The 20000-nt window shown below is 39.4% G+C and overlaps 1 protein-coding gene across 3 annotated transcripts in view; it reads left to right on the forward strand.

The window, feature by feature from the left end:
* Positions 1 to 20000, forward strand: part of phf21aa (PHD finger protein 21Aa) — a 44137-nt gene that overhangs the window by 304 nt on the left and 23833 nt on the right. For all 3 annotated transcript variants that reach the window (XM_083550099.1, XM_083550101.1, XM_083550100.1), the window contains exons 1-5: positions 1 to 227; positions 4688 to 4739; positions 17467 to 17559; positions 18482 to 18514; positions 18656 to 18721. The exon at positions 1 to 227 is cut by the window's left edge and continues 304 nt beyond it. In XM_083550099.1, the coding sequence (XP_083406225.1) occupies positions 4710 to 4739; positions 17467 to 17559; positions 18482 to 18514; positions 18656 to 18721 (222 nt within the window). In that variant the 5' untranslated portion in view covers positions 1 to 227; positions 4688 to 4709. The remainder of the gene's footprint in view (positions 228 to 4687; positions 4740 to 17466; positions 17560 to 18481; positions 18515 to 18655; positions 18722 to 20000) is intronic.

Below are 20000 nucleotides of genomic sequence, written 5' to 3' on the forward strand. Positions count from 1 at the left end.
TGGCAGTTCCTCTGTTTTTCACATATTTTTATAAAGAAGAAGGGAAATCTGCCCGGCCGGTGGGGATGCGCTGCCCCGCGGTATGAGGAAAGCCGCACACCGAGCGGAATAAAGTGGCGCACGGGACAGGCTCCGGGCGGAACATCGGGCTGGAGGAGATTTAATTCTAGAGACTGCGTGTGTGAGGAGACCGAGGACTCAGAGCCTGCTGGAGGAGTGAGGACAGGGTGAGTACACACACACACACACACACACACACACACACACACACACACCCTCCTAACATCACACACAACTTCCACCGACCACCAGCTCCACACGCACATCATCTCCCTGTGGGGAGGAGCTGGAGGAACTGGGTCTGCTCGGTTCTTTTGGTTCTGCTCATCCAGGAGTTGGCCAAGAGTGGAGAGATGGAGAGAAAGATGGAGAGCTGGATAGATAGTGGTGGAGGATCACAGCAAGTTCTTCCTCTTCTTAGAAATGAAAAATAAATAGATTTAATCAAATCTGTGAATCTGTTTGTGTATCTTCAGCATATCCACAGTGTACTGTGACTTTCATTAGCAAATATAAAGCAGTTCTAAGCGCTTACACACACACACACACACACACACACACACACACACACACCATCATCGGATTCTTTATGCTGCATGAATGTAATGGCAGTGATTCTGCACAGGCCTGCAGCCACACCACCAAGTTCCTCCAAGTGCTTTAGAACAGTGTGTGTGTGTGTGTGTGTGTGTGTGTGTGTGTGTGTGTGTGTGTGTGTGTGGTCTGATGGACCTGTGCTGGGGTAGCAGAGATTCTGGATTGTGGAAGCTGATAGAGATGATGAAGGCCTGACCCACAGCAAGTGCGCTGAGCATCGCATCGTAGCGTAGCGTAAAGTGGTGTCGGGGCTGCTCCGTGTTGCCAGATTGAACGGTTTCCCTCCCACATGCAGCTTTTTAATCACCTTTGGCTGGAAATAAAAAATCTGTAGGACTTTATTGTGTTGTGTGTCTGAGGTCCACCTGCCAGGAGAGACTGTGGAAGCTGAAATGTAATGAGCAGAACTGGGTTGGAATTGATCAACCCAATCTGGCAACCCCAGCAGGTGGAATCAGTTCCTGCTTTCTGGATTTTTCATCACACTGTTTATGATCTTTACTCTGATTTCATTATAAATGCCTTTATTTTATTCAACATTAAATTCCTTACATTTCCGTGCATTTCACCCCATTTCTGAACATTTCTGAACATTTCTGTGCATTTCTGTAATTCATGTTCCTGTAGATAGTAATGACGTGTGAGACGAAGGTTATGACGTGTACGTGATTTTGTGGAGAAGCAGTGGAGAACGCGATGACGTAGATTTTATTTATACACGTGACACGGCAGAAATATTGCCCTGACGTGTAATCACAGTGCGAATTAAAAAGGCTGCGTCTTTGTAAATATATTAATAATGAAAAATATGATCTAAAGTCATTAGTTGATGTTTTTTGATCTGATTGAAATGTTCAGTAAACGTCCTTTTGGGATGTGTGGTAAAGCTGCCCGGTCGTCTGTTCTTTACTTCTCAAATCGCTGCTGTAACTCCAGCAGATGGCCAGCGTTCACTTGTTCACCCCTGTAAAGTCCCAGCTCTTTATTGTGCTGAATGTTGGGTGGCTATGAATCATTCAGTGAAACTAATAGCACAAATCTGAGTAAGCAGAGAGAGGAGTGTAAATCTGGACCCTCTGCTGGATTCTGGCTTCTCTGTTCTGTTGATTTGTGCCTCGTGTTTTTGGATTGTTCTCATGTTTACTCTCACAGTTTAATAAAAACCTACAAATAGGAAATTTTCTTGTCTTCCTGAAACTTTTGCACACAACAATAGAACAGTAAAAGTGGACATTTTGTGACACGGTAATAATGAGGACTGTCAGGACGGAGTGTTCTATAAAAATGCCACCATCATGTTACTGAGATATCACACACACGTCCATGTCCATTTCCTGTCCGTGCGTCCGACATCCTCATGAACGAGTGACTGAATTTATGTGGACTTGTCATTATTACAGACTTGAGTTCAATCCAAAACAGGATTCAAGGTCAGAGCAAGGTCAAATGTTTGAAATAGTGTTTTTACCCAGACTGAAGTATATTTTACAGTCATTGAGGCAGGAGTTCTTATCTTCTAGAAGTGTGACCTGATCAGTGCTTCAGCTCTTCCAGTTCTCTCTATAAGACTGAGTGTGGCGTGTGCTGTATCACTCTGATCACTGAGCACAACCTGTTTACATTCATCCATTAATATTTATAAACAAGGGTTTTATTTATATCACATTTATAACCAACACTCTGGAATGTCTGATGACTCGAGTATTAAATATAATTTCTCTGATAAAAGTAGCACTAATAGGAAAAAAAAGACTGTCCACAGATCTGTGAGTTAAACAGGTTGAGGACCAGATTAAGTTCCTCGTTACACAGAACTCGTCAATAACAGACTGATGAAGATTTTATAATCTCGCTGTTGGGAGTGAGACGCTGCACACGAGCAATACGTATTTATTATAATGATTTTATTCTGTATATCCGAATCGCTGGATTGTCGTAAAAACGTCGGGAAATCGTCGCTTTTGATCGCACGCAGAACAAATCTTGAGTTTTCTCACATGCGCAGTATAAATCAGGACGATTAAGAATGGAGGTGAATTTGGTGTAGCTGTGCTCTTCACACCACACTCTTCTGGAAAGATGTTCCACTAGAGTAAAGTCTGATACTGATGTAGGTGAGAAGATGAGGAGGCCTGGGGTGCAGTCAGAGTTCTTATTCATCCCAAAGCGTTTGCAGCTCTAAAGCAGGAGATCTTCCACCATATCCAACTCATGGAAATCAGATCTTCATGGAGCTGGCTTTGTGTTCATGGGCATTTTCATGCTGGAGCAGGCACATCGTGTATCTGGAAGGGAAGAACACGGCAGGTCCGACTCCCAGCCCTGTGGGTCATGTTCTCCCTGTGCTGAGTTCTAAATAAGCACAGACGGGTTGTGACTTATCACCACCATGAGATCACGCGTGCTGATGTTCCCACCACGTGGTCTTCAGGTTCACTGCTAATTTTACCTGCCTAACAATAATAGTTATATTTATACCAAGATTGGACAGAATTAGACATGTTTACTACACGAGAGGTTTTGAAATGAAGCTGAACCTCCAAAAGTAATGGAAAGGTTCAGGGGGAGTTCTTGTACTGATGAAACCTGAACCCGGCTGCGTTTCATATCGGCTTTATATTCCATTAATTCTGTATTGTATAAAACGCCATGACGTGTAAATCCTCTATTGGTCACGTCTTCACGTGACACACTTCATCGCGCTCTTTATGTAGTGATAAAGTGCTGGATAAACAGACCTCGAACCACCATCAGCATAGTGGGAACTGTAGAAAACCACCAGGAACATATCGTGTACACTAATGATCAACATGGTGTCCAACCAATCACAGACCATGTACGAGGTGGAACCAAAAAGACGCTCTGTTTACAAGAAAGTACTTTATTTATCTACATTTCCACACGTTCCTCTTAAAAATAGTCTCATTGTGCAGTAATTCAGCTCCCAGCGTTCTTCTGGAACGGGTCCTGGAAGTCTTCATTTTACAATGTGTAGAGCATCTTCTGAGATTCGTGCCGGATCTCCACAACGGTGTCAAAACGGGGAGATGGATCTTCTTCTTCGTGGAAGAGGGCGAAGTCCACAGGAGCCGAGTCTGGAGAGAGTGTGTGTGTGTGTGCGTGTGTGTGTGTGTGTGTGTGTGTGTGTGTCGCCACGTGTCAAACGTACATCACGTCAAACGTCTCTGTGGCAGATCTGTCCAGTTTCATGCAGAATTTCACGTTTGTTCTTTGTTCTAACACGCTGTCAGTGATGAAATCGCAGACGTAGGAACGCACGTGGATCAGAACAGCACCAGTTACACCAGTAATCTCCAAACTTTTTGATCCCACCGCATATATTTACACTGGTCCATGTGAACACTGGATTCTAAACCTACTTACAGTGAATACAGTGAATACAGTGAATACAGTGATAGATACAGTGAATGACTGGACATAAGATCAATTTAATGATCTGAGAAATATAATGAAAAACAGCACCAGAACTTCACTCCAACAGCTTCACTATTAGTAGAGACACAGAACACACACAGAACACACACACACACACACACACACTCTCCCTCTCCCTCTCTCTCTCTCTCTCTCTCTCTCTCTCTCTCTCTCTCTCATATATAAATATAGTCATCTTCTGGCACTACTTTGTGTGTGAGATTTGGAGCAGCAGAACTGGAGATGAAAATTACATTACTGAACGTAATGAAAATAAAGCGTTATTTTGATCTGTTCAGTTTACTCTGCAAACATCTACAGCTTGAACTCCTCAATGGTAAAGTGACCATGGTATAAGGTGATAAGCCACGACTTGATGTGAGACCTTCCACCATTATAATGATCTCCACTTCACCTCAGGTCCTTCTTCACCTCCACATCTACACTAACATCCTGGAACATCTCACACCTCCACCTGGAGTATTTTATATGTATATACCTTTTTGTGTGTGTGTGTGTGTGTGTGTGTGTGTGTGTGTGTGTGTGTGTGTGTGTGTGTGTGTGAGAGACTCATTTCTGCCCTTCATCTTTCCAGGCTCCCCCACACTACCAGTTGGATGGTGTTCAAGACAGCAGTCGCTGTGAAGGTATAAACTCACACACACACACACACACACACACACACACACACACACACACACACACACACACACACACACACACACACACACACTATACTGTATATGATTATGATTATTTTCAGGTGGATGCTGTGTGCTAATGTTTATACATGTAGTCTACTGTAATTATGTAATAAAGGTGTAGTGTAAAGTAATGTAGAGTGTGTTAGAGAAGTGAAGAAAAGAGTGCAGGCAGGGTGGAGTGGGTGGAGAAGAGTGATAGCAGGAGTGATTTGTGATAGAAGAGTATCTGTGAGAGTGAAAGGGAAAGTTTATAGGACTGTGGTGAGACCTGAGATGTTGTATGGAGTAGAGACAGTGGCATTGAGTAAAAGACAGGAGGTGGAGCTGGAGGTAGCAGAGCTGAAGATGTTGAGATGTTCGTTGGGAGTGACGACGATGGACAGGATTAGAAATGAGTTTATTAGAGGGACAGTGCATGTAGGACGTTTTGGAGACAAGGTGAGGGAGGTGAGATTGAGATGGTTTGGACATGTGCAGAGGAGGGACATGGGGTATATCAGTAGGAGAATGCTGAGGATGGAGCCACCAGGAAGGAGGAAAAGAGGAAGATCAAGGAGGAGGTTTATGGATGTGGTGAGGGAAGACATGCAGGTACAGTGAGGAAAATAAGTATTTGAACACGCTGCTATTTTGCAAGTTCTCCCACTTAGAAATCATGAGGGCCCCATGCAAGATCTCACCTCGTGGGGTCTCAATGATCCTAAGGAAGGTGAGAAATCAGCCCAGAACTACACAGGAGGAGCTGGTCAATGACCTGAAAAGAGCTGGGACCACCGTTTCCAAGGTTACTGTTGGTAATACACTAAGACGTCATGGTTTGAAATCATGCATGGCACGGAAGGTTCCCCTGCTTAAGTCCAGGCACGTCTTAAGTTTGCCAATGACCATTTGGATGATTCAGAGGAGTCATGGGAGAAAGTCATGTGGTCAGATGAGACCAAAATAAAACTTTTGGGTCATAATTCCACTAAACGAGTTTGGAGGAAGAAGAATGATGAGTACCATCCCAAGAACACCATCCCTACTGTGAAGCATGGGGGTGGTAGCATCATGCTTTGGGGGTGTTTTTCTGCACATGGGACAGGGTGACAGCACTGTATTAAGGAGAGGATGACTGGGGCCATGTATTGCGCGATTTTGGGGAACAACCTCCCTTCCTCAGTTAGAGCATTGAAGATGGGTCGAGGCTGGGTCTTCCAACATGACAATGACCCGAAGCACACAGCCAGGATAACCAAGGAGTGGCTCTGTAAGAAGCATATCAAGGTTCTGGCGTGGCCTAGCCAGTCTCCAGACCTAAACCCAATAGAGAATCTTTGGAGGGAGCTCAAACTCCGTGTTTCTCAGTGACAGGTCAGAAACCTGACTGATCTAGAGAAGATCTGTGTGGAGGAGTGGGCCAAAATCCCTCCTGCAGTGTGTGCAAACCTGGTGAAAAACTACAGGAAACGTTTGACCTCTGTAATTGCAAACAAAGGCTCCTGTACCAAATATTAACATTGACTTTCTCAGGTGTTCAAATACTTATTTGCAGCTGCATCATACAAATAAATAGTTTAAAAATCATAAATTGTGATTTCTGGATTTTTTTTTTTAGATTATGTCTCTCACAGTGGACATGCACCTACGATGACAATTTCAGACTCTCCATGATTTCTAAGTGGGAGAACTTGCAAAATAGCAGAGTGTTCAAATACTTATTTTCCTCACTGTAGTTGGTGTGAAAGAGGCAGATGTAGAGGACAGGGGGGATGGAGACAGATGATCTGCTGAGCAGCCGAAAGAAGAAGAAGTACCGTATTTTTCGGTATTTTTATAAGCTGCTACTTTTTTCCACGTTTTGAACCCCGCGGCTTATTTATGAATTTTTCCTGGGTTTTTCTCGGTTTCACAAACTTCAAGCCAAAAATCTGCACCCCATAACATTAGACCAGTGAAATTTCTGAACGGAAACGAAAAAACGCACCTCACCTGTGTTCTGAGCTGCACGGCTTCGGGAAAAAAAAAGTTTTTAAACACATGATGATGCCAAAAGATAAACTCCAGAGAGAAATAGTTGTGAAAGGAAGGAGGAAGACAGTGAACAATGACTTTCTTGGTCTGCTACTGTTTAGAATCAAGCCGTTGTAACGCGTTGAGTCCGGGTGAAGGGAGAGCTCGCTAAAGCCTGTGTAAAGTTCATTAGTTTCAGTGTAGACACCTGCGGCTTATAGACAGGTGCGGCTTATTTATGTTTAAAATAAAAATCTTTGTCAAATTCAGTGGGTGTGGCTTATATTTGGGTGCGCTTTATAGTCCGGAAATTACGGTAATACATGTGTAATGGACTGCCTTTATATCTTTTTTACTGCTTGAAATGTTTAAATCTGTTGGGTGTGGCTTATACTTGTTTTTTATATTTAATTGATATTTATTATTAATAATAATATTATTATTATTATCATTATCATCATCATCATTATGGCCTGAAAATGCTAGAAAAAATAATTATATATATATATATATATACAGTACAGACCAAAAGTTTGGACACACCTTCTCATTCAAAGAGTTTTCTTTATTTTCATGACTATGTAAATTGGAGATTCACACTGAAGGCATCAAAACTATGAATGAACACATGTGGAATTATATATGGAATTATATACATAACAAAAAAGTGTGAAACAACTGAAAAATGTCATATTGTAGGTTCTTCAAAGTAGCCACCTTTTGCTTTGATTACTGCTTTGCACACTCTTGGCATTCTCTTGATGAGCTTCAAGAGGTAGTCACCTGAAATGGTCTTCCAACAGTCTTGAAGGAGTTCCACGAGAGATGCTTGGCACTTGTTGGCCCTTTTGCCTTCACTCTGCGCTCCAGCTCACCCCTAAACCATCTGGATTGGGTTCAGGTCCGGTGACTGTGGAGGCCAGGTCATCTGGTGCAGCACCCCATCACTCTCCTTCTTGGTCAAATAGCCCTTGATGCCTTCAGTGTGACTTTACAATTTTCATAGTCATGAAAATAAAGAAAACTCTTTGAATGAGAAGGTGTGTCCAAACTTTTGGTCTGTACTGTATATAATAGAGTATCGTTGGAAAAATTATGTTAATGATGCAAATTAATTTTAACTAATTTTATGAACGTGTGATTAATGCAGCACGCATTTCTATTACAAATATAAAGAAATAATTATAAAAGTGGCGAAATTAAAATTTCCACAAGGAAACATAGCAAAAGTCCCATTTGGTGTCCTGATGATTTACGTCATTAACACACCAAAATTACTTTAAAACATTTACAGGAATATTTAGTTTTTATGCTCCATGTTGAGTTTCATTAATAATAAACATACATTTGCATAAAGCATTAATAATTGTTAATGCGCATGTTGATTAGAGTATTAAAAACATGAAAAAGATTATTTTATATATATATATATAATGTGTGTGTATGTGCAGTGTACTCATTGAGGACATGCATGTGCAGACAGACAGACAGACAGACAGACAGACAGACAGACAGACAGACAGACAGACAGACAGACAGACAGACAGACAGACAGACAGACAGACAGACAGACAGACAGACAGAGATATCTGATAATATTATATGTATGTGTTTCTGGATTTTGCTCCATTGCAGAAAGATCTAAAAAGTTCTCAGTGCCAGGAATAATACTGATTATTTATTTTTAATCTGTAAAAGATCAGAAACATTGACTCACCAAATGAAAGGTGACTCACCATCTTTTATTTGTACAGAAATTTGATAAACTGCAGTTCATTAAGGTGTGGTGTGGTTTTTCCTGAAACTGAACACTATCTGTCTTTAACATATTCACAATGTTTTTTAATTATTTTTATTGTGTCTATGTGCAGGGTTGCCAGGTTCAGAGTATAAACCTCTGAGTATTGCAGTGGTGCACTGAAAATCAGAACTCTGTAATATCCTCCAAAATATCGGAGAAAAAAGAGAACACATGTCTAGGTTCATCATGCCTAAACGCTTCTGCCTATTTTCATGCAATGTCTTTGTGTGCTGTCTAAGATGTAGGATGGGAATTCAATGCAACCTGGCAACCCTCCACCACAAGCCTCCACAGCCTCACACTTGGCATGGCATTTCTTGTTTTGTCCAGTGGGATCCTCAAACTCACCTATTCTGAAGCTTTCTGCCAGGCTTTTAAAAAAAACCTCAAATTAAACGTTTTTGTTTGTTTTATCAGTTTAGAATGCGTTTATTCTGTTTAGACGAAGTATGAGAAAATTTCAACAAGTAAATCTGAACTTTACCTTTAGCGTGACCGTGTAACCTTTTCCAATAGAATCACAATACTGTTGTTTACACACATCTGTCCTGCATCAGCTTTAGAAATAAAATGAATAAATAAATGTATATATTGTTCTCACTCTATACTCTCTATAATCTATACCGACCTCTATAACCTCTATACTCTCTATAACCCCTATATACCCTCTATACGCCCTCTATACACTCTACACTCTATTCTCTATACCCTCTCTATACTCTCTATAATCTATACCGACCTCTATAACCTCTATACTCTCTATAACCCCTATATACCCTCTATACGCCCTCTATACACTCTACACTCTATTCTCTATACCCTCTCTATACTCTCTATAATCTATACCCACCTCTATAACCTCTATACTCTCTATAACCCCTATATAACCTCTATACGCCCTCTATACACTCTACACTCTATTCTCTATACCCTCTCTATACTCTCTATAATCTATACCGACCTCTATAACCTCTATACTCTCTATAACCCCTATATACCCTCTATACGCCCTCTATACACTCTACACTCTATTCTCTATACCCTCTCTATACTCTCTATAATCTATACCCACCTCTATAACCTCTATACTCTCTATAACCCCTATATACCCTCTATACGCCCTCTATACACTCTACACTCTATTCTCTATACCCTCTCTATACTCTCTATAATCTATACCCACCTCTATAACCTCTATACTCTCTATAACCCCTATATACCCTCTATACCCCCTCTATACTCTCTATAATCTATACCCACCTCTATAACCTCTATACTCTCTATAACCCCTATATACCCTCTATACCCCCTCTATACACTCTACACTCTATTCTCTATACCCTCTCTATACTCTCTATAATCTATACCGACCTCTATAACCTCTATACTCTCTATAACCCCTATATACCCTCTATACGCCCTCTATACACTCTACACTCTATTCTCTATACCCTCTCTATACTCTCTATAATCTATACCCACCTCTATAACCTCTATACTTTCTATAACCCCTATATACCCTCTATACCCCCTCTATACACTCTACACTCTATTCTCTATACCCTCTCTATACTCTCTATAATCTATACCAACCTCTATAACCTCTATACTCTCTATAACCCCTATATACCCTCTATACGCCCTCTATACACTCTACACTCTATTCTCTATACCCTCTCTATACTCTCTATAATCTATACCCACCTCTATAACCTCTATACTCTCTATAACCCCTATATACCCTCTATACTCCCTCTATACTCTCTACACTCTATACTCTATACCCTCTCTATACTCTCTATAATCTATACTGACCTCTATAACCTCTATACTCTCTATAACCCCTATATACCCTCTATACCCCCTCTATACACTCTATACTCTATACCCTCTCTATACTCTCTATAATCTATACCGACCTCTATAACCTCTATACTCTCTATAACCCCTATATACCCTCTATACGCCCTCTATACACTCTACACTCTATACTCTATACCCTCTCTATACTCTCTATAATCTATACCCACCTCTATAACCTCTATACTCTCTATAACCCCTATATACCCTCTATACTCCCTCTATACTCTCTACACTCTATACTCTATACCCTCTCTATACTCTCTACACTCTATACCCACCTCTATAACCTCTATACTCTCTATAACCCCTATATACCCTCTATACGCCCTCTATACACTCTACACTCTATTCTCTATACCCTCTCTATACTCTCTATAATCTATACCCACCTCTATAACCTCTATACTCTCTATAACCCCTATATACCCTCTATACTCCCTCTATACTCTCTACACTATACTCTATACCCTCTCTATACTCTCTACACTCTATACCCACCTCTATAACCTCTATACTCTCTATAACCCCTATATACCCTCTATACCCCCTCTATACATTCTATACTCTATACCCTCTCTATACTCTCTATAATCTATACCGACCTCTATAACCTCTATACTCTCTATAACCCCTATATACCCTCTATACCCCCTCTATACACTCTACACTCTATACTCTATACCCTCTCTATACTCTCTACACTCTATACCCACCTCTATAACCTCTATACTCTCTATAACCCCTATATACCCTCTATACCCCCTCTATACACTCTACACTCTATACTCTATACCCTCTCTATACTCTCTACACTCTATACCCACCTCTATAACCTCTATACTTTCTATAACCCCTATATACCCTCTATACCCCCTCTATACACTCTACACTCTATACTCTATACCCTCTCTATACTCTCTACACTCTATACCCACCTCTATAACCTCTATACTCTCTATAACCCCTATATATCCTCTATACCCCCTCTATACTCTCTACATTATACTCTATACCCTCTCTATACTCTCTACACTCTATACCCACCTCTATAACCTCTATACTCTCTATAACCCCTATATACCCTCTATACCCCCTCTATACACTCTACACTCTATACTCTATACCCTCTCTATACTCTCTACACTCTATACTCTATACCCTCTTTATACTCTCTACACTCTATACCCACCTCTATAACCTCTATACTCTCTATAACCTTTATATACCCTCTATACCCCCTCTATACTCTCTACACTCTATACCCACCTCTATAACCCCTATATACCCTCTCTATACTCTCTACACTCTATACCAACCTCTATAACCTCTATACTCTCTATAACCCCTATATACCCTCTATACCCCCTCTATACTCTCTACACTCTATACTCTCTACACTATATACCCACCTCTATAACCTCTATACTCTCTATAACCCCTATATACCCTCTATACCCTCTCTATACTCTCTACACTCTATACGCACCTCTATAACCACTATACGCTCTATAACTCCTATATACCCTCTATACTCTCTACACTCTATACTCTCTATACTCTATACCCACCTTTATAACGTCTATACTCTCTATACACCCTCTATACACTCTATACTCTATACCCACCTTTATAACCTCTATACTCTCTAAAACTCCTATATACCCTCTATACCAACTTTATATTCTATACCCACCTCTATAACCTCTATACACTCTATAACCTCCAAATACCCTCTATACTCTCTATACACCCTCTATACACTCTATATACCCACCTTTATAACCTATATACTCTCTATAACTCTTATATACCCTCTATAACCACTTTATACTCTATACCCCCCTTTATACCCTCTACACTCTATACCCACATTTATAACCTCTATACTCTTTATTAAACTCTATATACCCTCTATACTCTCTATACCCTCTATATACACTTTATACCCTCTATATACCCTTTATACCCTCTATACTCTCTATATACCCTCTACACTCTCTACCCTCTATATACACTTTATACTCTCTATACTCTCTATAACTCTTATATACCCTCTATACCCACCTCTATAACCTCTATACACTCTATACCCTCTATATTTTCTATACCCCCTCTATACTCTCTACACTCTATACCCTCTATACCAGACCTGGGCAAACTACGGCCCGCGTGAGGCCAATCATAAATGACAGGGATGCACCGAAAAATCGGCCGAAAATACCTAAATCACCGAGACAATGAATCAATACGCAATGACGCAATAAAAAAGCGCAGCAGCACACGGTTATCTGGATAAGAGCAACATGTCTGCGGTGTGCGGAGAGCGATTTACAAAACATGCAATGCTCAAATTTCAAGAGGGGGTGTATCTGCAAAGAGTTTCTCCACATCGGGGTTTAATTTATCATCTGAAATCCAAACATCCCGATTGCCATTCTAAATAGGAGAAGAACGCGGCGCAGAAAAGTAGTCAATCCGAGCATGCGCATGAGTCTGTAGTGGACGTATTTAAAAAGGCAGGAAAGTTTTCCAGTGATGGTGCCGAGGCAAAAGGCATAACACAAAAAATGATGGAATTCATTGCCTCAGATCGGTGGTCGCCAGTGTTAAAAAAGTAAAAATGTTTTCAATTAGTTTTTTTTTTTTAATCGTACATACACACATTTTAAATAATAACACTGGTGAAATAAAATTAATTCCCTGTAAATAAAATTAAACTATATTAACTTTATTAATAATAACACATTATATATATATATATATATCGGGGCCCAAACTTCTGTCTTGCATACCCCCCTTAAAACTGTTAATTGCGCCCCTGATTACACGGCTCTTCTTAATGCTGTAGATTAGAACCTTCCATTCACTTGAATGGGCTTCCAAACGTTCGGCGGTCAGTTATGTTTGTTTAACAAACTAATAATAATTTACCGCTGCCTGTTTGTCAATACCTATGAATGGTAACAAAAATAATAATTTATAATAATAAGTAAAAAAAACTTTTGTAATTGATTTATTCTTTGAATTGCAATGCATTGATTTTAGTGAGGTTAGTACACACTCAGCCATAAATGCAATAGTTCTAATGATTGACAATCTTTTCTTTCGGTGTTTTAGTTTTCGGTTTTGGCCGTGGTTTCCTCATTTTCGGTTTTTGGAATTTTCATTTCGGTGCATCCCTAAAATATTATCGTTGGTGTGGCCCTCTGACATAATTCAGGTTTCTCTTGTGGCCCCTTGTAAAAATTAATTGCCCACCCCTGCTCTATACTGTTTATACCCTCCTTTATACCCTTTACACTCTATACCCACATCTATAACCTCTATATTTTTTATTAAACTCTATGTACCCTCTATACTCTATATACCCTCTATACTCTCTATATACCCTCTATACTCTCTATATACCCTCTATATACACTTTATACCACTTTATACCCTCTATATACCCTTTATACTCTCTATACCCTCTATATACCCTTTATACTCTCTATACCCTCTATATACCCTCTAAACTCTCTATATACCCTCTATACTCTCTATACCCTTTATATACCCTTTATACTCTCTATACCCTCTATATACCCTCTAAACTCTCTATATACCCTCTATATACCCTTTATACTCTCTATACCCTCTATATACCCTCTAAACTCTCTATATACCCTCTATACTCTCTATACCCTTTATATACCCTTTATACTCTCTATACCCTCTATATACCCTCTATACTCTCTATATACCATCTATATACCCTTTATACCCTCTATATACCCTCTATACTCTCTATATACCCTCTATACCCTCTATATACCCTTTATACCCTCTATACTCTCTATATACCCTCTATACTCTCTAAACCCTCTCTATACCCTCTATATACCCTTTATACTCTCTATACCCTCTCTATACCCTCTATACTCTCTATACCCTCTATATACACTTTATACCCTCTATACCCTCTATATACCCTTTATACTCTCTATACCCTCTATATACCCTCTATACTCTCTATACCCTTTATATACCCTTTATACTCTCTATACCCTCTATATACCCTCTATACTCTCTATACCCTCTATATACACTTTATACTCTCTATACCCTCTCTATACCCTCTATATACCCTCTATATACCCTTTATACTCTCTATACCTTCTATATACCCTCTATACTCTCTATACCCTCTATATACACTTTATACTCTCTATACCCTCTCTATACCCTCTATATACCCTTTATACTCTCTATACCCTCTATATACCCTTTATACTCTCTATATACCCTCTATACCCTCTATATACCCTCTATACTCTCTATACCTCTATATACACTTTATACTCTCTATACCCTCTATATACACTTTATACTCTCTATACCCTCTATATACCCTCTATACTCTCTATATACTCTCTATATACCCTCTATATACCCTTTATACTCTATATACCCTCTATATACCCTCTATACTCTCTATATACTCTCTATATACCCTCTATACCCTCTATATACACTTTATACTCTCTATACCCTCTATATACCCTTTATACTCTCTATACCCTCTATATACACTTTATACTCTCTATACCCTCTCTATACCTTTTATACTCGCTATACCCTCTATATACCCTCTTTACTCTCTATACCCTCTATACTCTCTATACCCTCTATACTCTCTATACCCTCTATATACCCTTTATGCTCTATACTCTCTATACCCTCTATATACCCTTTATACTCTATACCCTCTATACCCTCTATATACCCTCTATACCCTTTATACTCTCTATACCCTCTATATACCCTCTATACTCTCTATATACCCTCTATATACCCTTTATACTCTATATACTCTCTATATACCCTCTATACCCTCTATATACACTTTATACTCTCTATACCCTCTATATACCCTTTATACTCTCTATACCCTCTATATACAGTTTATACTCTCTATACTCTCTATATACCATCTATATACCCTCTATACCCTCTATATACCCTTTATACTCTCTATACCCTCTATATACACTTTATACTCTCTATACCCTCTATATACAGTTTATACTCTCTATACTCTCTATATACCCTTTATACTCGCTATACCCTCTATATACAGTTTATACTCTCTATACCCTCTATATACCCTTTATACTCTCTATACCCTCTATATACCCTTTATACTCTCTATACCCTCTATATACAGTTTATACTCTCTATACTCTCTATATACCCTTTATACTCTCTATACCCTCTATATACAGTTTATACTCTCTATACTCTCTATATACCCTTTATACTCTCTATACCCTCTATATACCCTTTATACTCTCTATACCCTCTATATACCCTTTATACTCTCTATACCCTCTATATACCCTTTATACTCTCTATACCCTCTATATACAGTTTATACTCTCTATACTCTCTATATACCCTTTATACTCTCTATACCCTCTATATACACTTTATACTCTCTATACCCTCTATATACCCTTTATACTCTCTATACCCTCTATATACCCTTTATACTCTCTATACCCTCTATATACACTTTATACTCTCTATACCCTCTATATACCCTTTATACTCTCTATACCCTCTATATACAGTTTATACTCTCTATACTCTCTATATACACTTTATACTCTCTATACCCTCTATATACCCTTTATACTCTCTATACCCTCTATATACACTTTATACTCTCTATACCCTCTATATACAGTTTATACTCTCTATACTCTCTATATACACTTTATACTCTCTATACCCTCTATATACAGTTTATACTCTCTATACTCTCTATATACCCTTTATACTCTCTATACCCTCTATATACCCTTTATACTCTCTATACTCTCTATATACCCTTTATACTCTCTATACCCTCTATATACCCTTTATACTCTCTATACCCTCTATATACCCTTTATACTCTCTATACCCTCTATATACCCTTTATACTCTCTATACCCTCTATATACAGTTTATACTCTCTATACTCTCTATATACCCTTTATACTCTCTATACCCTCTATATACACTTTATACTCTCTATACCCTCTATATACCCTTTATACTCTCTATACCCTCTATATACCCTTTATACTCTCTATACCCTCTATATACACTTTATACTCTCTATACCCTCTATATACCCTTTATACTCTCTATACCCTCTATATACAGTTTATACTCTCTATACTCTCTATATACACTTTATACTCTCTATACCCTCTATATACCCTTTATACTCTCTATACCCTCTATATACAGTTTATACTCTCTATACCCTCTATATACCCTTTATACTCTCTATACCCTCTATATACACTTTATACTCTCTATACCCTCTATATACAGTTTATACTCTCTATACTCTCTATATACACTTTATACTCTCTATACCCTCTATATACCCTTTATACTCTCTATACCCTCTATATACCCTTTATACTCTCTATACCCTCTATATACACTTTATACTCTCTATACCCTCTATATACCCTTTATACTCTCTATACCCTCTATATACCCTTTATACTCTCTATACCCTCTATATACCCTTTATACTCTCTATACCCTCTATATACCCTTTATACTCTCTATACCCTCTATATACACTTTATACTCTCTATACCCTCTATATACACTATATACTCTCTATACCCTCTATATACCCTTTATACTCTCTATACCCTCTCTATACCCTTTATACTCTCTATACCCTCTCTATACCCTTTATACTCTCTATACCCTCTCTATACCCTTTATACTCTCTATACCCTCTCTATACCCTCTATATACACTTTATACTCTCTATACCCTCTATACTCTCTATACCCTCTATATACACTTTATACTCTCTATACCCCTATATACGCTCTTTACACTCTATATCCCCATCTATACCCCAATACTCCCCACTATGCACTCTATACCCTCCTCTATACCCTTTATACCCCTTCTATATGCTCTGTATACCCTCTCACTCATTTCTTGTACCACTAGGCTGAGGGAGGTGTGGAATTTGGGCAGAAGGGCTTGATGATGGAGTTACAGAGTCTACAGGAGGCTCTCAAAGTGGAGATACAGATTCATCAGGTAATAAACACCAGGACTGTGTATCCTGCTGCAGGGAATTCTGGGTAGGGGGGAATATATCATATCATATACCAACCCTGACTGGCTGAAAACAGTGTCAAAAGTGTAGAAATAAATTAATCAGGTTCCAATTATGTATTAATGTTGGGCCAGAGAGATTATATTACCCCCTGCCATTTGCCCCAAAAGATTCTCTTTTAATATTTTTATTATTTTTATGATTTTGGCTTCTATAGACAAACAGTCATGATGATGGAATTGTAGACTTCTATTTATTGTAATATATATAAATAAGTGTGTGTGTATATATATTACATATATGTACATAATTACATATAAATAATAATAATAATAATACAATATATACTAAGGCAAAACAATAACCAAGCAAAATGTGTAAATATCAAAACAAGTTATTATTATTAATAAATAATTATCACTATTATTGATATTATTTTTTGTCTCTTAATTTATTTATTGGATAATTTGTACATTATTATGTACTAAAGTATTCAGTTTTTTTTCTCATTTAACACACCTATAACTGCAGCAACTCAGGACTCAAGCATAATTATATTTGGCTTTTTCATTTCATCAGATCTGCACTGTGTCCTCACAGAGATGAGAAACGTCCTGTACTGCTCGAATTCTATTAAACTTGGATTTGTGCTGCTGCAGTTCCACTGCCTGCCTCTAAGAGGCGCTGTGTACACAGTTTGAATTACATTCTCCTTTGATAACTGTGTTTGAGGAACTCTAAATATTATATATATGTTGTGTTCCTTAAAATCTGTCTTTGTTTTGCTCTATTTCTATATATTTCTCTCTCTCTCTCTCTCACACACACACACACACACACACACACACACACACACACACACACACACACTTATTTTTTGTCTCCTTGTCATTCCTTCTGCAGAAGCTAGTTGCTCAGATGAAGCAGGATCCACAGGTAAGAGTTGCATCATCACACAGAAGAACTCTGCTCATTCAGCTGCATTAATACATACACAGAGACACGTAGATATGTTTTCTCAAAGCGCGTGTGTGTGTGTGTGTGTGTGTGTGTGTGTGTGTGTGTGTGTGTGTATAGAACGCTGAGCTGAAATTGCAGCTGCATGACCTTCAGGCCAAGATCACAGTGCTGAGCGAGCGACAGGTAAGATGTGTGTGGATGTGTAAGAGGGAGAAACTTGACCCAGGGTGGATCCTGAAGCTGATCATCTTCTTTCTGAAGTATGAGATCTGGCATGATGAGGAACTGTAAGAGCTTGTGTGTAAGACTCTGATGGTGTTAGAACATGCACAGATCTGCTAGACCTGGATAATCTACCTTCATCTTCTGTTAGAAGAGTATACTGGATCTAGTGAATCATCGTTATCCGTTCAGCCAGGTTTCTCAGCTGGTTCTTTCTCTTTAGAGTGACAGTGCAGAAACATAATGAGAGTCATGAAGGTCTGCTAAATGGTGGAGAAAGTTAAAGGAAAAGAAAAAGGAAAGAGAAGAGAGGTTTAGTTAGAGAGAGAGAGAGAGAGAGAGAGAGAGAGAGAGAGAGATGAAGATGGAGGAGTAGAAGATCTGTCGAGGTGACCAACATCTCCTCTCAAACTCTTTATGCTCACTGAATTCCAGACTCCAAACAGCCCCCAGGTGTGTGTGTGTGTGCGTGTGTGTGTGCGTGTGTGTGTGCGTGTGTGTGTGCGTGTGTGTGTGCGTGTGTGTGCGCGTGTGTGTGCGCGTGTGTGTGCGCGTGTGTGTGCGCGTGTGTGTGCGCGTGTGTGTGCGCGTGTGTGTGCGTGTGTGTGTGCGTGTGTGCGTGCGTGTGTGCGTGTGTGCGTGTGTGTGTGCGTGTGTGCGTGTGTGCGTATGTGTGTGTGTGTGCGTGTGTTTTAGATAGTGAGACATTGTTTACAGGAGTATGTGTAAGTAATGGAGAGAAGCTGTGAACACACACGCGCACACACACACTCTCACACACTCACACTGGCTTCTCATCAGTTTGTGGAGTTGAGGAGGAGAAGGTGTGGAAATTCGGATCAAATAAACAATGAGTGTAATCCATTAAATACAGTGAGATGCTGCTGTAGAGGATCCACAGAACCTGGAAGCACTGCTAAACCCAGATTCTGTAGCAGTAACATGTGAGTGGGAGAAGGTGAGAGGAAAGGAAGAAGAAAGAGAGAGATGGAGAGCAGTTTCTCTGCAGTGTGTCTGACATTGTGTGAAATCTCCTCAATACACTTTCCACCCGACACTTCTTTATCTCTCTCTCTTTCTTTATGTCTCTCTCTTTATAGTTTTCTTTCTGTTACTCTGGGGTGGCAAAGCAGGGGCCAGCAGTTAGTCTGGGGGTGGCAAGGCAGGGGCCAGCAGTTAGTCTGGGGGTGGCAAGGCAGGGGCCAGCAGTTAGTCTGGGGGTGGCAAGGCAGGGGCCAGC

Source organism: Silurus aristotelis, assembly GCF_946808225.1.
Source record: "Silurus aristotelis genome assembly, chromosome: 9".
NCBI classification, from domain to species: domain Eukaryota; kingdom Metazoa; phylum Chordata; class Actinopteri; order Siluriformes; family Siluridae; genus Silurus; species Silurus aristotelis.